The sequence below is a fragment of the Tachysurus vachellii genome, chromosome 21 (assembly GCF_030014155.1).
Source record: "Tachysurus vachellii isolate PV-2020 chromosome 21, HZAU_Pvac_v1, whole genome shotgun sequence".
Classification (NCBI taxonomy): domain Eukaryota; kingdom Metazoa; phylum Chordata; class Actinopteri; order Siluriformes; family Bagridae; genus Tachysurus; species Tachysurus vachellii.
The window spans coordinates 3,637,150-3,657,177 of NC_083480.1; the positions used below are offsets into that span (position 1 = coordinate 3,637,150).

The window sequence follows — 20,028 nt, forward strand, 5'->3', positions numbered from 1 at the left end:
CAGACTATATGAAAATGATATAGAGCTGAAGGTATCATCATGAGCATCATTATTTTCTACTTCTGTGTGTCTTCTTCTACACTGTATGGCTAAAAGTATGTGGACACCTGACCATCACACCCATATGTGGACCTTCCCCCAAACCGTTGTTCTCTAAACAATGTTGAAAGTGAGCAATTTTCTAGAATGTCTTCCAGCTTTACTTCACTGGTAATAAGAAACCCAAACCTGTTACATCATGTGAGTGCTCATCTATGAAGACAAGGTTGGAGTTTGTAACTCAAGAGCCTTTGGAATAAACCTTTGGGATGAACTGGAACACCGAATGAACCCCAGACCTCCTCACTCTTACACCATCAGTGTCTGATCTCACTAATGCTCTTGTAGCTGAATGAACACAAATCCACACAGACTCGCTCTAACATCTAGAGGAAAGACTTCACAGAAGAGAAGAGAAGAGAAGAGAAGAGAAGAGAAGAGAAGAGAAGAGAAGAGAAGAGAAGAGAAGAGAAGAGAAGAGAAGAGAAGAGAAGAGAAGAGAAGAGAAGAGAAGAGAAGAGAAGAGAAGAGAAGAGAAGAGAAGAGAAGAGAAGAGAAGAGAAGAGAAGAGAAGAGAAGAGGTTGTTTTAGCAGTTGGTGGCCAACTTTCGATGGGATGTTCAGCAAGCCCATATGGGTATGATGATCAGGTGTCCACAAACCTTTGTCCAGATATTGTATATTGCTTGTCACTTTTCCCTTGTTAGCGTGTAGTGGGTCAGTGGCTGCTCTCTTATTTCAGATTTGTATCTATTTTCGTGCCAAATCCATATTGCATATATGCAAAAATGCTGTTTGTGGACTACAGTTCAGCGTTTAACACCATAATTCCCTCCACGCTCACCTCTAAGTTGGAGATCCTGGGACTGCCACTGCCACTGTGTCAATGGATCTCCGACTTCCAAACAGGCAGACCACAAGCCATAAGGGTGGGAAAACACACCTCATCCACCCTCACTCTAAGCACTGGAGCTCCCCAGGGTTGTGTTCTGAGCCCCCTGCTGTACTCAATGTACACACACGACTGTGCCACAACTTCCAACTCCACCACCATCATCACGTTTGACCACACTGTTGTGGTAGCCTGATCTCCAACAAAGACGAGACGGCCTACCTACAGGAGACTAAAAACCTGGAGAGATGGTCTTCTCCTGAACGTCAGCAAGACTAAGGAGTTGATAGTGGACTTCAGCATAAAGCAGGAGTGGTCATACCAACCGCTAAACATCAACGGGACCCCAGTAAAGAGAGTGGACGGTTTCCGGTACCTAGGCGTTCACATCACACAGGACCTGTCTTGGTTCTGTCACATCAACACCCTGGTGAAGAAGGCCCGGCAGCGTCTGAACCATCTGAGAAGCTTAAGGGGCTTTAAACTTCGCTCTCAGGTGCTGAAGACTTTCTACACCTGCACCATTGAGAGCGTCCTGACGGGTAGCATCACTTCCTGGGTCGGGAACAGCATCATGCAGGACAGGCGAGCCCTCCAGAGGGTGGTGCGGTCAGCTGAACGTCCCATCCACCTGAGCTCCCTGACCTGCAATACATCTACAGCACGCGGTGCCGGACCAGACCCAGGAAGATTGTAAAGGATCTCAGCATCCCAACAATGGACTCTTTTCTTTGTTGCGTTCAGGGAAATGCTTCCGCTCCTTAAAAGCAAACACAGAGAGAATGAGGAGAAGCTTCTTCCCACAGGCCATTCGAAGTTTGAACCAGGACAAACTTTTTTGCACTATAACTCTGGACTGTCACTTTAACTCTGGACTTGCACAGCACAGTGCCACTTGCAAATATCTACATATATTAGATATAAAATATACATATATTTTTATATATTTTATATATTCATTCATTCATTCATCTTCTACCGCTTATCCGAACTACCTCGGGTCACGGGGAGCCTGTGCCTATCTCAGGCGTCATTGGGCATCAAGGCAGGATACACCCTGGACGGAGTGCCAACCCATCGCAGGGCACACACACACACACACACACACACTCATTCACACACTAGGGACAATTTTTCCAGAGATGCCAATCAACCTACCATGCATGTCTTTGGACCGGTGGAGGAAACCGGAGTACCCGGAGGAAACCCCCGAGGCACGGGGAGAACATGCAAACTCCACACAAGGTGGAGGCAGGAATCGAACCCCGACCCTGGAGGTGTGAGGCGAACGTGCTAACCACTAAGCCACCGTGCCCCCCCATATTTTATAGTTTATACTAAATAAATAAAAATTTATCTACCTCCTTTTGGGTTTATTTTTATCCTTAATTCCATTCCTTTTTTATGCTTAAATACCGGAACGACGTAAAAAGCATTTCTCTGTATGTATGTGTATGTGACAAATAAAATTTGATTTGACTCGATTTAATTTAATATTCTGTGTTCTTCATGTTTTCAGATAGTACAAATTCCCTAATAACTGGATTCCGAGTTTAACATTCTGCTAACATGGCTAAGAGTCTGGCCCTCAACATACCACGCACTGTTTATTGCATACCAGTTGAGATGATGTTCTCAGCTCTGGTTTCAGCTCCGGAACATTCAGGAGGGTCTGTTTTGGCAACAACAAGCTTACAGGCTTGATCAGATTAGTGAGTCCTGATGAGAATGTTGCAGATATTCAAGCTGCTGCTGGATCTCAACCTTTTGGGGGTTCAAGGGCTCATTATTTAATTTTTTCATCCATTTATAGACCTGTGAAAGTTAAGCTGGCTCCTCGTTATCCACCTTTTCATGTATTACAGTTGATGTAGATAACTCAAACTGTGCAACCAATCTACTGGTTCACTTAAGTGCACAAGTGTGACACTGATTCTTTCCCAAATCATCAAAACACAGATAGTTCTTAAGGTTTGCCAATAAAGAACAGAAGGTCCTGTTCTTTGACATATTCCTTACACCATGCATGTTTTTAAGATGTTTGCAGGCTGCCTTACTGACCTACTTGCCACTAACTACAGGATTCTGCTAATCACTCCATGACCTTGAATGATTCCTTGAGGCTTCCTGCAGCTGGACCCTAAATTGCATAGATGGAAATATTTTCTGTTCTTTTAGGACATTCCTAACAGAAGAAGTCCAATCGGAGATAGAAAATCAGCACAGATACCTCTCTTGCAGCCTTAAGGACTCTGTGGTGCCAGAGAGTTAGCAGGGGTACCCGGGTGTACACTGAGCACATCACCTGCTAGAATTGCTAACAGTCCACTAGAGCTGGTAAACTGCATCTAACTACAGCAATGAACATGAACAACTATCATGGGGAATGAGATCAAGTGACTTTCTTTGTCTTTCTCTTTGCACAGAATATCTTTATTTGCTCTCATCCACAACCCTTTGTACTCCATAGAGTGCCCATGACTAACTTGTTATTTACTGCTAAACCTTCCCACAATGTACAGGATCCAGAAACTGTGCTCTTGCCACAGATACCACATGACTGAGGTAGCAATAGATGCAAGAAAAGACCTGTTGAAATGACATAACTTTTATAGGAAGGTTTAGGTTTTCTGTCTTTTTTTTTTCTCCAAAATTGTGTCAGAATATTGCAATTGTGCCCATCGTTTAGGTTTTCTGCGTATTTATCTCAGTGATACAGTCCTGACTTGCCCAAGAGCCTGTGGACATCAGTAGGCAGAAGTTGGAGATGTGCGTATCAGGATAGGTGCCTTGTGATTAAGGAACCAAGAGAGTAATAGTGGCTATGCTTCCTCTAAAACGTTCAAACTGCCTAGACCTTAGATTTTCTTTGTTCCTTATCAGGATGACTAAACTATGACTTTGCCAATGGTTTTTGCCATAGTGTGTACTATGGCAAAACTCTTTAGCTTGTTGGACTTGGATAATTGATGTGTAAAAAAGTGAGTTTTGTTTTTAAATTTTTCTACTGTGCCTAGAATTTTTTTTGTTTGTTTGTTTTTTTGTTTGTTGTTGTTTTTGCTGGCTTTGCTATTGTGAATGAAACAGTTCAAAACACCAATCATTTGAATGGCTCAATAAGTGGGTGCATACACAAAAGAAAGCATCATCAAAGGTAAACAAAATAGTGTTTTTAAATGAGATATAGTCTCACTCACTCACTCACTCACTCATTTTCTACCGCTTATCCGAACTACCTCGGGTCACGGGGAGCCTGTGCCAATCTCAGGCGTCATCGGGCATCAAGGCAGGATACACCCTGGACGGAGTGCCAACCCATCGCAGGGTGAGATATAGTCTATGCACAAGAAACAACAGTATCAACTTCAATTCAACTGCTAAGCACTGACTATGCAGTTTGCTGTTCTGAGGATGTAAATTTAAACTTACAAACAGTTAGCTGGATGCATTCTTGTTGTTTCCCTGCTTTGTTCATTCAGAGTACAACCTTTGACTTCCCACTAAAGAGGCAAGTCAAATGCAGTATTACCAGATGGTACTGTAAAGCAATGCTAGCAGTGGAAGGTGGGACCTTGGCATTCTATAGCATTTAATTTGACGTAGTTTGGATGAGTACAGAATGAATCAGTTGGGTTTTTTTCCTCTCACCATTCCATCATAAAATTAAAATAAAATACAAATATCTAAAGATAGTCCATAGTGCATAGAAAAGATCTCATACTAGATGTGTACCCAACCCTGAAGGTGAATAAATGAGCATGTTGCTGAGCAATCAGTTACTCAAAGGTACTCAGATTCAGACAACTGTGGTCTTTCTTTTTCAATCCACATAAAAGTAAAACCAGTGACTTTCATACATGCATACATGCATGCATGCATGCATGGATGGATGGATGGATGGACGGATGGATGGATAGAACTTTATTGTCATTGCATAGAACAGGTACACCAAAGCAATGCATTTTGGCATCTACCAGAAGTGCAAACAGTAGCAACTGTGCAAATAGACGAGTGCAGATAAATATGTAGCAAATGTACAGCATGTAATATATAGATATATATGTAAACATATGTACAGCATGTAATATATATATATATATAGGTATAATATGTAAACATATGTACAGCATGTAATATATAGATATACAGTACTGTGCAAAAGATTTAGGCAGGTGTGAAAAAATGCTGTAAACAAAGAATGCTTTCAAAAATGGAAGTGTTAAATATTTATTTTCATAAATGAACAAAATGCAGTGAATAAACAAAAGAGAAATCTAAATCTAATTAATATTTGGTGTGACCACACTTTGCCTTCAAAACAGCAGCAATTCTTCTAGGTACACTTGCACACAGTTTTTTAAGGAACTCAGCTGGTAGGTTGTTCCAAACATCTTGGAGAACTAACCACAGATCTTCTGTAGATGTCGGCTTTCTCACATCCTTCTGTCTCTTCATGTAAACCCAGACACGCTCGATGATGTTGAGATCAGGGCTCTGTGGGGGCCGTGCCGTCACTTCATGCTGGTTTGAAGGCAAAAGGTAGTAACACCAAATATTGATTTGATTTAGATTTTTCTTTTGTTTGCTCACTTTGCATTTTGTAAATTGACAGAAATAAACACTCATTATTTATATTTCTGAAAGCATTCTGTTTACAGCATTTTTTCACATCTGCCTAAAACTTTTGCACAGTACATTTAATATATATATTGATATATATATGTAAACATATGTACAGCATGTAATATATATCTTGATATATATGTAAACATATGTACAGCATGTAATATATATAGATATACATGTAAACATATGTACAGTGAATAAATATAAAGGCTATAGCAGTGCAGAGATGTGTGGACATTGTTGAAAAGTACAAGTAAATGGTTCAAAGGCTACGACTGAAGAAAATGTGCAGACACTGTTGTAAAGGAACAACTAGTAGAAGGTTATAAGGTTATGGTATATATATATATATATATATATATATATATATATATATATATATATATATATATATATATATTCTGCCTAATATATATAATATATATATTAGCATATAATATATATTACGCAGAATGTACAGTAGGGTATATATAGATACACATAAATAAAATAGTGCAGATGACAGTTAGGTCTCACAGGAGATTAGGCGCCATTATAATCTTTTATTATTATTTTTTATTTATTTAAAACTTTTATTTTAAAATGAGGATAAAGGCAGTCGGATCATATCCGGAAGTGGTTTTCAGAATGAGCCCAGAGATTGGTTCGTGGTGTATCTCTGCACTCTGATTGGCTAAATCTTCACACGCTCGTTCGAAACATCTCCCGCGTGTTTGTTGTTGTTTTGTTGCTATTTCCGGTTGTGTTTTTAACGTCTCAGGACGCTGACAGTAAGATGATGACAGCTGCGAATGCATCGAGTAATCATGGTGACAAGATGAGAAGACCTCCAGTAAAAGTTCTGTCCAGCCAGCTGAGAGAGGGGACCGGGTGCATTGTGGGCAGCGGGAAGATGGAGCTCAGTATCCGGAGACTGGGAGGCGGAGGGTCGCTAACGGTGTCGGTGGTGTGGATGCAGGGCAATGTGGTGGAAACACACACTGAACAAAACTCTGTACTGCTTGTAGACGACACGGGCAACTTCCACATCACCGGTGTGAACAACATCCCCAGAGGAAAGCCCTGTCTCCAGCCTGGTTAGTGTGCAACTCAAACTCACCTCGTGCGTCACGAGCTCAGGAAGTGACGTCAAAATATCATGGCGGCCCACAGCGTGGAGAGTAAACACAGCTACACGAGTTACCTTCAAATGAGGTCTATAGTTTAGATCGGTCAACATACACACGTGTGTTCACGTGTCCAGTCGTTCGTTTACACCATTTGGTAACCAAACAAAAAAAAACCAAACAAACACAAAAAAAAGTAATTTGTGATTCATAGAATAGAATTTTTAGTAAGTTTGCAAATTACATTTACGGCATTTAGCAGAAATCCTGAACCAGACTGACTTACAACTTATTTCATTTTTATACAACTGAGGGTTATAAGGGCCTCGCTCAGGGGCCCAGCTTGGTGCACCTGGTATTCGAACTCATGACCTTCCGGTCAGTAGTCCAACACCTTAACCAGTAGGCTACCGCATCCCTAAATCCTACATGCAAATTTACTGTTAAACATCTGTGACTATTTACTACAGATTTAACTGTCGCAGTTTCTCAGTTGTTTTGCTCCAATAATACGACAAAACTGAAAACACACAATTTTCTAGAATGTCTTTGTATGCTGGAACTGCTAAGTGGTAGCTCAGTGGTTAAGGCGATGGACTACAGACTAAAGGAATGTTGTAAGCTCAAATCCCAGTACCACCAAACTGCCACTGCTCGGCCTTTGAGCAAGGCCCTTAACCCCAGTAGCTTAGTTGCATAAAGGAAATAAACGTAATTTGCTTTGGATAAGCGTGTGTAACACAAAGATCCCCGACAATGAACCTGTACACAAAGCACAGAGCTCCGTGAAGACACGGTGTGTGAAGGTTAGAGTAGAAGATCTGGAGTGTCCTGCACTGAGCCCTGACTCTGACTCAACCCCACTGAACACCGACTGAACCCCAGACCTCCTCACTCTTATACCATCAGTGTCTGATCTCACTAATGCTCTTGTAGCTGAATGAACACAAATCCACACAGACTCGCGCCATCATGTAGTGGAAAGACATCACAGAACAGAAGAGTGGAGCTGATTATAACGGGAAAGAGAATAAATCTGGAACGAGATGATCAACAAGTATATATATGGGTGTAATTAGTAGTAGTTTTTTTGTACTTTGATGTTATTCGTGTCTACACTCATCAAATAGTGTAGCGGTAAATGTAAAAATATAAATCTAATATAATGTGGTTGCATAAATAATCACATGCTTAAACTGATATTTTGTTGAAGCACCTTTTGATTTTATTATTCACTCAGTCTTTTTGGGTATGAGTCTATCAGCATGGCACAACTGGACTCATTCTCGTTCTGAAAGACGAAGTTCCTCTTCGTTTTCAGCTTTCTAGCAGAAGCTTGAAGGTTTTGTGCCTACATTGGTATTGGTATTTGGAACTGTTCATAATTCGCTCCACCCTGAAGGCCCAATTCCAGCCAAAACATGATGCTGCCACCACCATGCTTCACTGTGCATATGATGATCTTTTGGTGATGTGCAGTGTTGTTTTTGTGCCAAACATACCTTTTTTAATATATGAATAACCAAATTATGTCCGAAAAGTTCAACCTTGGTTTCATCAGACCATAAGGCATTTTCCGATAATTCTGAACACAGCCCCATCCCCAGTTCTAAGTGTGTTTTTTGATCATTTTTGTAGTTTCTGACTTGCATGTGTAAATGTAAACAGAGATTTTCCCCCCACAGGGAAATACGTGATGGTTATGGGCGTCATCCAGTCACACAGCCCCGAGCCTGTGCTTCGTGCAGTGAAGATGGCAGATCTTTCAGATAACGCAGCCGTGCACAGGAAAATGTGGAAGTATGAAGTTGAAGATCTCCAACAAACTTTGCCATAATGAACTGTAATATTTTCCAGAACTTCACTGGTAATGATTTCTGCATTTCTGAAAGAAACTTTCATACCAGTGGTTTGTTTTTTTCCCCTTTTTTTAATAATACTTTATTTTTCATGTGAGTGATATTTATACGCAGTAATTGCATTAAAAGTACATTTATATAACTCTAAACTTTAAAAGACTGAGTAAACAAGTAACAATGTCCCAATACAACACTATAACAAGAAGGCAGTGAACAAGAAAGAAACAGATGAGCACCGACACACATCTTTATCGTTACTTGTAGAATAAAAGAAAAGCTATGAGGCACTTTGGAGGTTTATTCATCTTTCAGGGAGCGGTTATCGTTTTAGTCAGATTGAAAAGTTTAAGAATCCATTTTCACATATTCAGTCCATCACAGCTAACAAAAATGTAAATAAACTAACTAGACCTCAGGTGTGTTAAACATTATTTAGTTATACATCTTTAATTATATTTTAGATCGTAACAGTTTGTTTTGTATAAATGTGCAGTGCAAAGATAGTAGAAGAAGAAAAGTAGATTACATTGAATAGAATTGAGTTAATTTTATAAAGTGGATTATATATTCTGCATTAATACAAAACGCACAATGTTTGAAGGTATAAAAAGGTACAATGGATACGCGCTCGCTTAGGACATTAGAGACGCTTGAACGAGCCAATAGCTCTGTTGCAGTTGGGGCAAAAGTGTGTCACATCCTTCAGGCTGTCCACACAGAAGGGGATCAGGCAACACCCGTACATACAGCTGAAAGGAAAGCCACAATGAGAACAGAAACTTACATCCTGAGCAAAAGAGATACAATACATGGCTAAAAGAACTGTATTTATTTACAGTTATAAATCTTACCCAATAATGCACAGGCCTGCACAGACCAGCCAGGCCATGGTGCCTGGATTGTGCTCCAGTCGCGTTACCACAGTCTGAGAACACACAGGACAACAGGTCTGCGCTGGAACGTCTGCAAACGAAACCGGCTGCACGTACACCGTCTGCACTGAAACTAACAGACAAGGCCAAGGTGTCAGGACCAGGGAAATTCAGCACATTATCAAAGACGTTTCAATTCAATACCACTTTTGACAATTGTCTCAAAGAAGCTTTAAAGAAGTATAGAAACAGAATAAAAAATGAAGTTAGTTCGTTATCTCTGACATTTATCAAGCCTGATGATCAAGCCTGTGGTGACGGTGGTGAGGAAAAACTCCCTGAGATAATATGAGGAAGAAACCTTTAGAGAAACCAGACTCAGAAGTGAACCTCATCCTCATTTGGGTGACACTGGACAGGAAATAATGTCAATGTAAATAATGTCCTTTCTACAACAGTTTATAGTCGAGTGGATTTGTGTAACTAAGAGCTCCTGCATTCTCCGACCTGACCACAGACCCAACACTAATCATAAATAATCAGGCTTGATGAATATATTCCAGGAAAAATAACTACAACATTAACCGAACACAAGAATATATCTATTTAAAGGAACCACCATATGAGGGTCCTGTGAGAGAGAGAGAGAAAGAACATGAGATGGTTGACACCATAAAACCAGAGGAAATGGATGTCAAAGTCTTGATCTAGCAAAATCAAAAATCACAGGAAGTTATGCAGCTGTGTGTAGTGAGACCAAACCATGGGACGCTCCTCTATGCTACAGTGAGACAAACCACAAGATGCAATAAAGCACAGAGTGTCTCATGTCACAATCAGAAACTAAATTCGGCAGAAAAGAAACAGATTTTCATACTTTCAATCTTTGTGGTTCGGCTCATTAATAATCACAGCCATAAAGTATCTGTAGTTTTTTGACTCAGTGTAAACGTGAACATAAAGAGCAGCTGGAACACAACACAGTATATCGTATTTATTTGTTTACAAACAGCTAAAAAGGATTTGTAAGGATTCAGACCTGGAAAGAAGACAGATTTAGGCTAGGATTAAATGTACACATGGTTTGTCAGGTCAGAAACAATTAGTAAATTGTGAATTTTGAGGTCTGATCGTTTTTTTCAATGCCATAACTGCTAGTGTCATTTTCATGTATGTTGAAGTCTTAAGTTTCTATTTGAAGTCTGTGGCTTTCTCGTTGTGACGTCGTCGTTTCAGGATGTTACGGGTTTTTAGTTCGTAGTGTGTAGGAATGTTTTTCTAAATGAGGTCTGCGAATGTAATTAAGTCTCTTTTTTTCTATTTCAAAATGCTCAGAGTTTATCTTAGAAATCTTATCAGAAATCAGCATTAACAGAGTTTGTAACCTGAGCTTTGGCAATGGTACAAATGTTCCGTTCAGTGTTGACACACCTAGGAATTCAAAGTGAGTGATATAGAGAATGATCTAGATAGTGGAGCATGGGAGTGAGGTAGTGAGTAGAGTGAGTGAGTGAGTGAATGAATGAATAAGGGATTGAGTGAGTGAGGTAGTGTGTGAGTGAATAAATAAGGGATTGAGTGAATGAGGGAGTGAGTGACTGAATGAGGTAGTGGGTGAGGTAGTGTGAGTGAATAAATAAGGGATTGACTGAATGAGGTACTGAGTGAGGTAGTGAGTGAGTGAATAAGGGATTGAATGAGGTAGTGAATAAGGGATTGACTGAGTGAGGTAGTGAGTGAGTGAGCATCTCCTCACCCATAGGTGGGCTGGCCATGGACGGCACAGGTTGAGGCGGTGGATACATTTGTGTATAAGGCTGTGTTGGATAAGGAGCTCCTTCTTTGTAGACTGGAGGTGGAGGAGACGCAGTGCCTTGTGGGTATAGGGCCCCTGCGCCTATAGTTTCAGCGTAAGACGGTGGCGGAGGTGCATAGCCCATCTGTGCACTGGAGTCCGGAGGAGGAGCGCTCGCCATTGGGACAGTCTGAAAACACATACATCATCATCATCATCATCGTCATGTACACACTGTATATTACATGTAGAGCGAATACACAGTGACAAATCTCCTCATTTACGTCATCAAACTCACATCACACTCACTCTCACGCTCTCTCTCTCTCTCTCACACACACACACACATCATCATAATCGTCGTCATGTACACACTATATTACATGTAGAGCGAATAAACTGACAAATCTCCTCATTAACGTCATCAAACTGCGCGCTTTACTGCCACAAAAACAAGTCAAAACGAAACTTAACTCAACACGCTGAAGAAATAGCTCCAATTATACAATTCTAATAAATATTATACTTACACTTCGTCTAATAAACTAGGAGGACGGATTTAAAGTGTGTTTTAGACCGACAGCAGATTAATGTGACATTACCGAGGGTCGTTTTGTCGTTTACTGAAAAGTTCCGCGTTCAGTGACGTGGTTTCCAGCACAGACACTGGAGCTCCTCCCTGTGTACAACACACACACACACACACATATACACACACAGACACTGGAGCTCCTCCCTGTGTACAACACACACACACATATACAGACACTGGAGCTCCTCCCTGTGTACAATACACACACAGACACTGGAGCTCCTCCCTGTGTACAACACACACACACACATACACACAGACACACTGGAGCTCCTCCCTGTGTACAACACACACACACATATACACACACACAGACACACTGGAGCTCCTCCCTGTGTACAACACACACAGACACACTGGAGCTCCTCCCTGTATACAACAGAATCAGAATCAGAAAGAGCTTTATTGCCAGGCATGTTTTCACATGCGAGGAATTTGACAGAAGCTCCACAGTGTAACAGAATGACATATACGAAATTGTATGTACAAATTTGCAAGTGTGAGAAATGTGCAATTGAAGTATACAATATACAATTTGTATGTACACGTGCAATTGTAAAATGTGCAATTGAAGTAAACAGTAAACAGTATAGACAATATGTATGTATGTATGTATGTATGTATAGGTGTGCAAGTGAGGTATACATAGTACAAATGTACAAGTGTGAAATGTGCAATTAGGTGTTGTGTGTTCCATGGTGTTAATTGTTCATTAGCTGGATTGCTTGAGGGAAGAAACCTATGTTCCTATGTCTGGTCGTTCTGGTGCTCAGGGCTCTGTAGCGTCGACCAGATGGCAACAGTTCAAAGAGTGAGTGTGCTGGATGTGAGGGGTCCAGAGTGATTGTGCTGGATGTGAGGGGTCCAGAGTGATTGTGCTGGATGTGAGGAGTCCAGAGTGATTGTGCTGGATGTGAGGGGTCCAGAGTGATTGTGCTGGATGTGAGGGGTCCAGAGTGATTGTGCTGGATGTGAGGGGTCCAGAGTGATTGTGCTGGATGTGAGGGGTCCAGAGTGATTGTGCTGGATGTGAGGGGTCCAGAGTGAGTGTGCTGGATGTGAGGGGTCCAGAGTGATTGTGCTGGATGTGAGGGGTCCAGAGTGATTGTGCTGGATGTGAGGGGTCCAGAGTGATTGTGCTGGATGTGAGGGGTCCAGAGTGAGTGTGCTGGATGTGAGGGGTCCAGAGTGATTGTGCTGGATGTGAGGAGTCCAGAGTGATTGTGCTGGATGTGAGGGGTCCAGAGTGATTGACTTTGTCCTTTTGCTCACTCTGGAGAAGTACAGGTCTTGGAGAGTGGGGAGAGTTGTGCCAATGATTTGCTCAGCAGTCCGGACTACCCTCTGTAGTCTTCTGAGGTCACATTTGGTATCTGAGCTGAACCAAACAGTCACTGAGGTGCAGAGGATGGATTTGATGATGACAGTGTAGAACTGTTTCAGCAGATCCTGTGGCAGGTTGAACTTCCTCAGCTGGCAAAGGAAGTACAACCTCTGCTGAGCCTTTTTCACAATGGCATCTATGTGAATGTCCCACTTCAGGTTCTGGGAGATTGTGGTTCACAGGAATCTGAATGACTTCACTGCTGTCACAATGCTGTCCATGATGGTGAGTGGGGGGAGAGCAGGGGGGTTTCTCCTGAAGTCCACTATCATCTCCACTGTCTTGAGCGTGTTCAGCTCCAGGTTGTTAAGACTGCACCAGACAGCCAGCTGTTCAACCTCCAGTCTGTAAGCAGACTCGTCACTGTCCTGGATGAGGCCGATCAGTGTGGTGTCGTCTGCAAACTTCAGGAGCTTGACAGAGGGAGAAGAGCAGTGGGGAGAGGACACAACCCTGAGGGGCGCCAGTGCTGATGGTGCGGGTGCTGGATTTGAGTTTCCCCAGTCGCACTAGCTGCTGCCTGTCTGTCAGAAAGCTGGTGATCCACTGATAGACAGAGGAGGGCACGGAGAGCTGGGTTAATTTGGGCTGGAGGAGTGATGAGATGATGGTGTTGAAAGCAGAGCTGAAGTCCACAAACAGGATCCTCACATAAGTCCCTGGTCTGTCCAGATGCTGCAGAACATAATGCAGTCCCATATTGACCACATCATTCACAGACCTGTTTGCTCTGTAGGCAAACTGCAGAGGGTCCATTAAGGGTCCAGTAATGTCCTACAGATAAGCCAAAACCAGTCTTTCAAATGATTTCATGACCACAGACGTTAGAGCCACAGGTCTGTAGTCATTAAGTCTGGTAATTTTGGGTTTCTTTGGGACGGGGATGATGGTGGAGCTTTGGAAGCATGAGGGTACTTCACACACAGGGCCGATCGGCCCTATACGCGCACTACGCAAGTTGTGTAGGGCCCCGCAAATTGAATGAAAGGTGGTGTTCTGTTAATGAAGAGTGTTTCAAGATCTGTTCAGCACATCTTCTTTAACACAGTTACATCAGAACACCACCTTTCATTGATGTAAAAACACGTCCCACCGCCGCGCGATTTCCCCGTTGATTCCGCGTCGCGAACACACAAACATACACACACAGACACTGGAGCTCCTCCCTGTGTACAATACACACACACACACACACACACACACACACATATACACACATAACACACACATACTCACACACATCTATACATACTCACACACACACACACACACTCACACACACTCACATACGACACACACACATATACACATACAACACACACACATACACATACAACACACATACACACACACACATACATACAACACACACATACACACACATATACACACATATACACACACATAAACATACAACACACACTCACACACTCAATCACACACACACACACACTTTAATTAGGTTTAAATATTTACTGATGTTTATGCTGTACATCTGTGAGAAATAATAATATTTTAAAATATTATAACATTCATTTCAAGTATATATGGATAAAACTTTCATTTGTGGGCTTCCAAAACTGTGGTTACACAAAATTATTTAGGATTCACTGAAACTAAGAGTCCAGCATGACAAGGAACAAGGCTCCATGAAGACATATTACTAACTTGTGTTGTGTTGTTTTTATCATCTCTCTTCATTTGCTAAATCACAACGGCTTCATCTCCAAAGAAATGCTTTGTCATCCGAGTGGGAACCAATCAATAATTTGACAATAATTTGTAATAATCAATAACTTTCCAAAATCTCACCTTCGCACTGATGGATATTTCTGTTCATCTGTGAGCTGAGGTCATTTGTGTGATGCTGTTTTACCAGAATGGCTTGCGTGTGTTTAATTAACCACAAATCTAAAGACCCACATATGAGTGTGATGGACGTGTTGTAGCCTCATGGTTAAGGTGTTTGACTACCAATCAGTAGGTCATGAATTTGAATCCCAGGTCCACCAAGCTGCCACTGTTGGGCCACTGAGCAAAGCCTTTGACCCTCAATTGCTCAGTTGTATAAAGATATAATGTAAGTTGCTTTGGATAAAGGCTCGTCTGCCAAATGATGTAAATGTAAACGATGCTCATGTGTCCACATACTTTAGGCCATATAGTGCACCATTTCATATTCACACGTGAGTTTTCCTAACTGATATGCACAAAGGTACTCTCTGTCTGTGTGTGTGAAAAAACCTCAACACACATGCAATCTCTAATAATTTTGGTCACAGAGCATGAGCCAGTGTGTGTGACAGTGTGCATGAGCCAGTGTGCGTGTGTCAGTGTGTGTGTGTGTGTCAGTGAGCATGAGCCAGTGTGTGTGTCAGTGTACATGAGCCAGTGTATGTGTGTCAGTGTGCATGAGCCTGTGTGTGTGTGTGTGTGTCAGTGAGCATGAGCCAGTGCGTGTGTGTGTCAGTGAGCATGAGCCAGTGTGTGTGTCAGTGTGCATGAGCCAGTGTGTGTGTGTGTTTGTGTGTCAGTGAGCATGAGCCAGTGTGTGTGTGTCAGTGAGCATGAGCCAGTGTGTGTGTCAGTAAGCATGAGCCAGTCAGCATGAGCCAGTGTGTGTGTCAGTGTGCATGAGCCAGTGTGTGTGTGTGTCAGTGAGCATGAGCCAGTGTGTGTCAGTGAGCATGAGCCAGTGTGTGTGTGTGTGTGTGTCAGTGTGCATGAGCCAGTGTGTGTGTGTGTGTGTGTGTCAGTGAGCATGAGCCAGTGTGTGTGTGTGTCAGTGAGCATGAGCCAGTCAGCATGAGCCAGTGTGTGTGTCAATATGCATGAGCCAGTGTGTGTGTGTGTGTGTGTCAGTCAGGATGAGCCAGTGAGCATGAGCCAGTCAGCATGAGCCAGTGTGTGTGTCAGTGTGCATGAGCCAGTGTGTGTGTGTGTCAGTGAGGATGAGCCAGTGAGCATGAGCCAGTCAGCATGAGCCAGTGTGTGTGTCAGTGTGCATGAGCCAGTGTGTGTGTGTGTGTGTGTGTCAGTGAGGATGAGCCAGTGTATGAGCCAGTGAGCATGAGCCAGTGTGTGTGTGCCTGTGTGCCAGTGTGTGTGTCAGTGAGCATGAGCCAGTGTGTGTGTGTCTGTGTGCCAGTGTGTGTGCCAGTGTGCATGAGCCAGTGTGTGTGTGTGTGTCAGTGTGTGTGCCAGTGTGCATGAGCCAGTCAGCATGAGCCAGTGTTTGATTGGCTGGGTGCGGATTCGTCACTTCCTGTCAAGTGACAGCTCTCTCAACAGCTTCCTTGTCTTTTTATTTTTATTTTTAAGAAATGTATTTGTTATTGACGCTGTGTGTTTTTATACGTAATACAGTCGCACTGTAATGTTACGTAATGCACGGTGTGGCTCGACGCAGACGGTGTATCGGATCATGACTCGACACAGCACTATTATTAGCTGATGTGGTGAGTGTTTGCTTCTCCATGGCACACTGTGTAAATGTGACGGATTCACTGCTTTAATGGCTCGTTTTTGCGCTCGTTCCAGGTGTCGCAGATTCGGAGAGTTTGCGTTCTCCTTTTGCGCAAAATGTTTCCATTTCACTTGTTTTTCTTAGGTGCACTTTCTCATGAGGATGTCATGAGGATGCTGGAGTTTCATAACACCTACATAACCACAGATCTCTTCTAATAAAGAGCCTGGTGTTACACTAGTCATTTATTTATTTGTTTATTTATTTATTTTATTATTTATTTATTTATTTTATTAATTGTTATTTAGTTATTATTTATGTATTTGTTTATAATTATTGTTATTATTATTTTATTGTTTCAATAACAAATGATAACAGATAACAAAGTGCAATGCCATATTATTCAAATCTTAAAATAATAACAACATAAATTAATAAAAAAAAATACAAAGAAGGGAATCGAGCAATACAATTTATTTAGAAAAGAGGATATAAATTAACAGCTTTGTAAAAGTCCATAGTTTTTACGCTTTTTCGGCTTTTAAAGTTTCAAAATAGGTTTTCATTTCCAGCTCAAAATGTAAAATGTTTGGTTTCTTTTCAGATCACTTTACATTTATGGATATGAAACGTTCCAAATAAAATAAAAAGGTTTAAAATAAAAATATTTCACTATTTATTTCACTATTTTCCTCATAAATAAATATAACATATTTTTTTCTGTATATTCATTTTTGTTCCACATAATGATTCAAAAAACATCTTCGACATCAATCCAAAAAAAAAAAAATCCGAGTGTACGTACGATCAGCAAAAAAGTGCACAGCAGATTCTGTGTTTATATTACAGAATGTACAAGAATCTGATATATTATTTTTAGATTTTTGTAGAAATTGGATTGTTGGATAAATTAGGTGTATAATTTTAAAATATACTTCACTAATTTTATTGTTATTGCAATACTTATTATTGTAAGTCCAAACCAATTTCCAATTAATATACTCAAACAGATTGTCTCAGTATTGTTTGCTTTGCTTTACTACTCATTACTGGCTTTGTGGTTGCTTATAAAGCTGCGTATTAATGGTTTATGTATATCATTTTTGTGCTGCATACGACTAGATGTTGTAACTCATAACTCCTTAGATGCTATTACAGAAATAAATAAATAAATAAATAGGAACTCTGGCGTATCTTCTCCGATTGTGACGTCATTACAACATGGCTGCCGACATCATCAACAGTAAACAAAGTAGGCCAAGCAGGTGAACACCTGACCACAGCTATATGTATATGAGGTTCTTCACCAAACTGTTACCCCAAACTTTTAATAACACAGTTGTATCGAATGTCTTTGTGTGGTGTAGCATTAGCATTTCCCTTCACTGGAACTCAAACGGCGTTCCAGCATGACAATGAACCTGTGCACAAAGCACAGAGCTTCATGAAGTCCTGTGTCATTATGCTGCACAGATCAGATACAGAGATATTTATAAAACATGCTTTAGTTGTATTTTAGCATGAATGCTGGAGCAGATTTCATTTGCGTTACTATCGTTTTACTTCATCAGATTCTTTAAGCTCTGAAGACCAGGAAGACAACCCTGTACCTGGACCCAAGCTTTCGTTAGACTGAGTTCTCCTCGACGCAGAAAATGTCGATAATGGACCACAGCCCCACCACCGGTGTCGTGACGATCATAGTGACCCTGATAGCCATTGCAGCCCTGGGAGCGCTGATCTTCGGCTGCTGGTGCTACTTGCGACTGCAACGTTTCACTCAGTCAGAGGATGAGGAGAGCATCGTTGGTGAGGGTGAAACCAAAGAGCCCTTCCTCCTGGTGCAGTACTCAGCCCGTGTCCCTCGGGCTGATCATAAGAGCAAACTTGCTCCAATAGGCACAGAGAGCCACAGCTAATTGTTCTCCTCCATCAAACCCTGTTCTGCTTGTGGGAATGTGGTTGATTCATGGAGTTTCCATCCTATTGTAATGAGAACTGGTTTCAGATCAAACGTAGAAGAACTAAGCTAACGTATGTTTTTGTCCAGCTGCTTGTAAAAAGTCTCCTTGAATGTTTTTTGCACTTTGTGGTAGTCCAGTGGAACCCTGTTAGAATGTGAAACTGGTACATTTCTGTTTTTGTTTGGTTTTTAATTTACAACTTGCTGACATTTATTTATCTGCTGAATTATGTCCTTGGGTGCAGATACTTTTTCTTATGTGCTGTTTTAGATGAACTCTAGTTTTAGCCAGAGCAGGCTCTGGTGTAAAGTCTCTATGTTAATGTCAATTAAATCAGTCGTACATCATCATAGTAAGTGAATATGGAAGGCTCTCTGCCGTCTCGTTTTTTAGCACGGAAATCCGAGTCGTGTTTAATTTCTACACGTGACGTTAGATGCCCTGATGCTCTGATCTGCTAAGAAGCCTTCGTGAACGAAAGCCAGTGACTGGGTGTCAGTGTGTGGAGCTGCACCAGGAAGACCCCAGAGGTGATCGTTACGGTGGCTGAGCACATTGCTGTGTATGGAATTAGATGAGGTCTCATGAAAGCTGTTTCTATTTATATTTATATATATATATGTCTTTCACTTCTGTCATGCTGAAACTGACCGATGCACATCTTTGTGAGAATTTGTGGATTTCCTGTATGAGTGAATAAACTTTGATTTGTGTGTGATCTTTTTCTTAGGTCTTATTATGTTGCATGAATACATTTGGTTCACGGACAGATTTCGCTCGAACTCCATGTGGTCAAACACACGTGCAAGCCGAGTTCTGAGATGGTGTGAGATGTATAGCTGTGCAGATGGATGTAGCTGTATGTGTCCATGTTGCCTTTGTAAAGATCTCTCTAGACCCGATAAGGTTCTGTCATGTGATCACGTATGAAGCTGGCAGGACAAACAAAGACCATGTTTATTAATAAAAAGTAGCACACTGGGTGAGGAGGGTCGCTTTTACATGAGTTACACGTTTACCTGGTCATCCGTTCATCTCAGTAACGCATGCATTCTTCTGGTCAAGGACACTGGCTTAATTTAGTCATTTCTAAATAATATACAAGCTAACCTAGAAATAGAATTTATTAAGTGTTTTAGACAATATTGTGGCAGGATTGGTCAGAGTAATAATTCTTTCTAAATGGCAAATCTAGACTGAGGATAGAAAGGTTACTAAGGTTAGAATAAGGTTTCTCTTAGTCGTGTCTTAGAAATGGTTTATTGTTGCTTACATTATCAATTTGTAGCAATATCCTTGGTGTTTAAAGGGACTGTAGTTTTTAGTTTAGCTGTAAATTTTATGCCACTAGAACGGAAATGGTTCAGAAAAGGTTATTAAACCACTTTCTGGTATTCCAGGGTGCTGTACGTCTACACGGTGACAGTAGAGGA

General features: G+C 41.4%; 3 protein-coding genes across 4 annotated transcripts; 2 read left to right on the forward strand and 1 right to left on the reverse strand.

Moving 5' to 3' along the window:
* The first annotated feature begins 6,236 nt into the window (after positions 1 to 6,236).
* Positions 6,237 to 8,580, forward strand: rmi2 (RecQ mediated genome instability 2). Its single transcript, XM_060857372.1, has 2 exons — positions 6,237 to 6,633; positions 8,349 to 8,580. Exons 1-2 carry the CDS (start codon positions 6,333 to 6,335, stop codon positions 8,498 to 8,500), a joined length of 453 nt encoding a protein of 150 aa, XP_060713355.1. The 5' UTR covers positions 6,237 to 6,332; the 3' UTR covers positions 8,501 to 8,580.
* Positions 8,581 to 8,800: 220 nt separating this feature from the next.
* On the reverse strand, positions 8,801 to 11,920 carry litaf (lipopolysaccharide-induced TNF factor). Of its 2 annotated transcripts, none has more exons than XM_060857371.1 (4): positions 11,792 to 11,920; positions 11,151 to 11,379; positions 9,374 to 9,527; positions 8,801 to 9,271 (listed from the first exon to the last, which is right to left on the reverse strand). In XM_060857371.1, the coding sequence occupies exons 2-4, from the start codon at positions 11,368 to 11,370 to the stop codon at positions 9,163 to 9,165; spliced, it is 483 nt and encodes a 160-aa protein (XP_060713354.1). In that variant the 5' UTR covers positions 11,371 to 11,379; positions 11,792 to 11,920; the 3' UTR covers positions 8,801 to 9,162. The 2 variants fall into 2 exon arrangements, with proteins under 2 accessions (XP_060713354.1, XP_060713353.1); XM_060857370.1 differs by having other exon boundaries at positions 11,720 to 11,880.
* A 4,518-nt stretch (positions 11,921 to 16,438) lies between these two features.
* On the forward strand, positions 16,439 to 19,313 carry snn (stannin). The gene is made up of 2 exons (XM_060897352.1): positions 16,439 to 16,623; positions 18,203 to 19,313. Exon 2 carries the CDS (start codon positions 18,287 to 18,289, stop codon positions 18,548 to 18,550), a length of 264 nt encoding a protein of 87 aa, XP_060753335.1. The 5' UTR covers positions 16,439 to 16,623; positions 18,203 to 18,286; the 3' UTR covers positions 18,551 to 19,313.
* Positions 19,314 to 20,028: the final 715 nt, after the last annotated feature.

What these genes read in the sequence shown, in the direction of transcription:
- rmi2 (XM_060857372.1), top strand. Translation starts at nt 6,333, where the DNA reads ATGATGACAGCTGCGAATGCATCGAGTAATCATGGTGACAAGATGAGA. An exon ending in AAAGCCCTGTCTCCAGCCTG is followed by an intron (nt 6,634 to 8,348) that starts GTTAGTGTGCAA and finishes TTCCCCCCACAG; the next exon opens with GGAAATACGTGATGGTTATG.
- litaf (XM_060857371.1), bottom strand. Translation starts at nt 11,370, where the DNA reads ATGGCGAGCGCTCCTCCTCCGGACTCCAGTGCACAGATGGGCTATGCA. An exon ending in CATGGCCAGCCCACCTATGG is followed by an intron (nt 9,528 to 11,150) that starts GTGAGGAGATGC and finishes CTTGTCTGTTAG; the next exon opens with TTTCAGTGCAGACGGTGTAC. An exon ending in GCAGGCCTGTGCATTATTGG is followed by an intron (nt 9,272 to 9,373) that starts GTAAGATTTATA and finishes CTTTCCTTTCAG; the next exon opens with CTGTATGTACGGGTGTTGCC.
- snn (XM_060897352.1), top strand. Translation starts at nt 18,287, where the DNA reads ATGTCGATAATGGACCACAGCCCCACCACCGGTGTCGTGACGATCATA.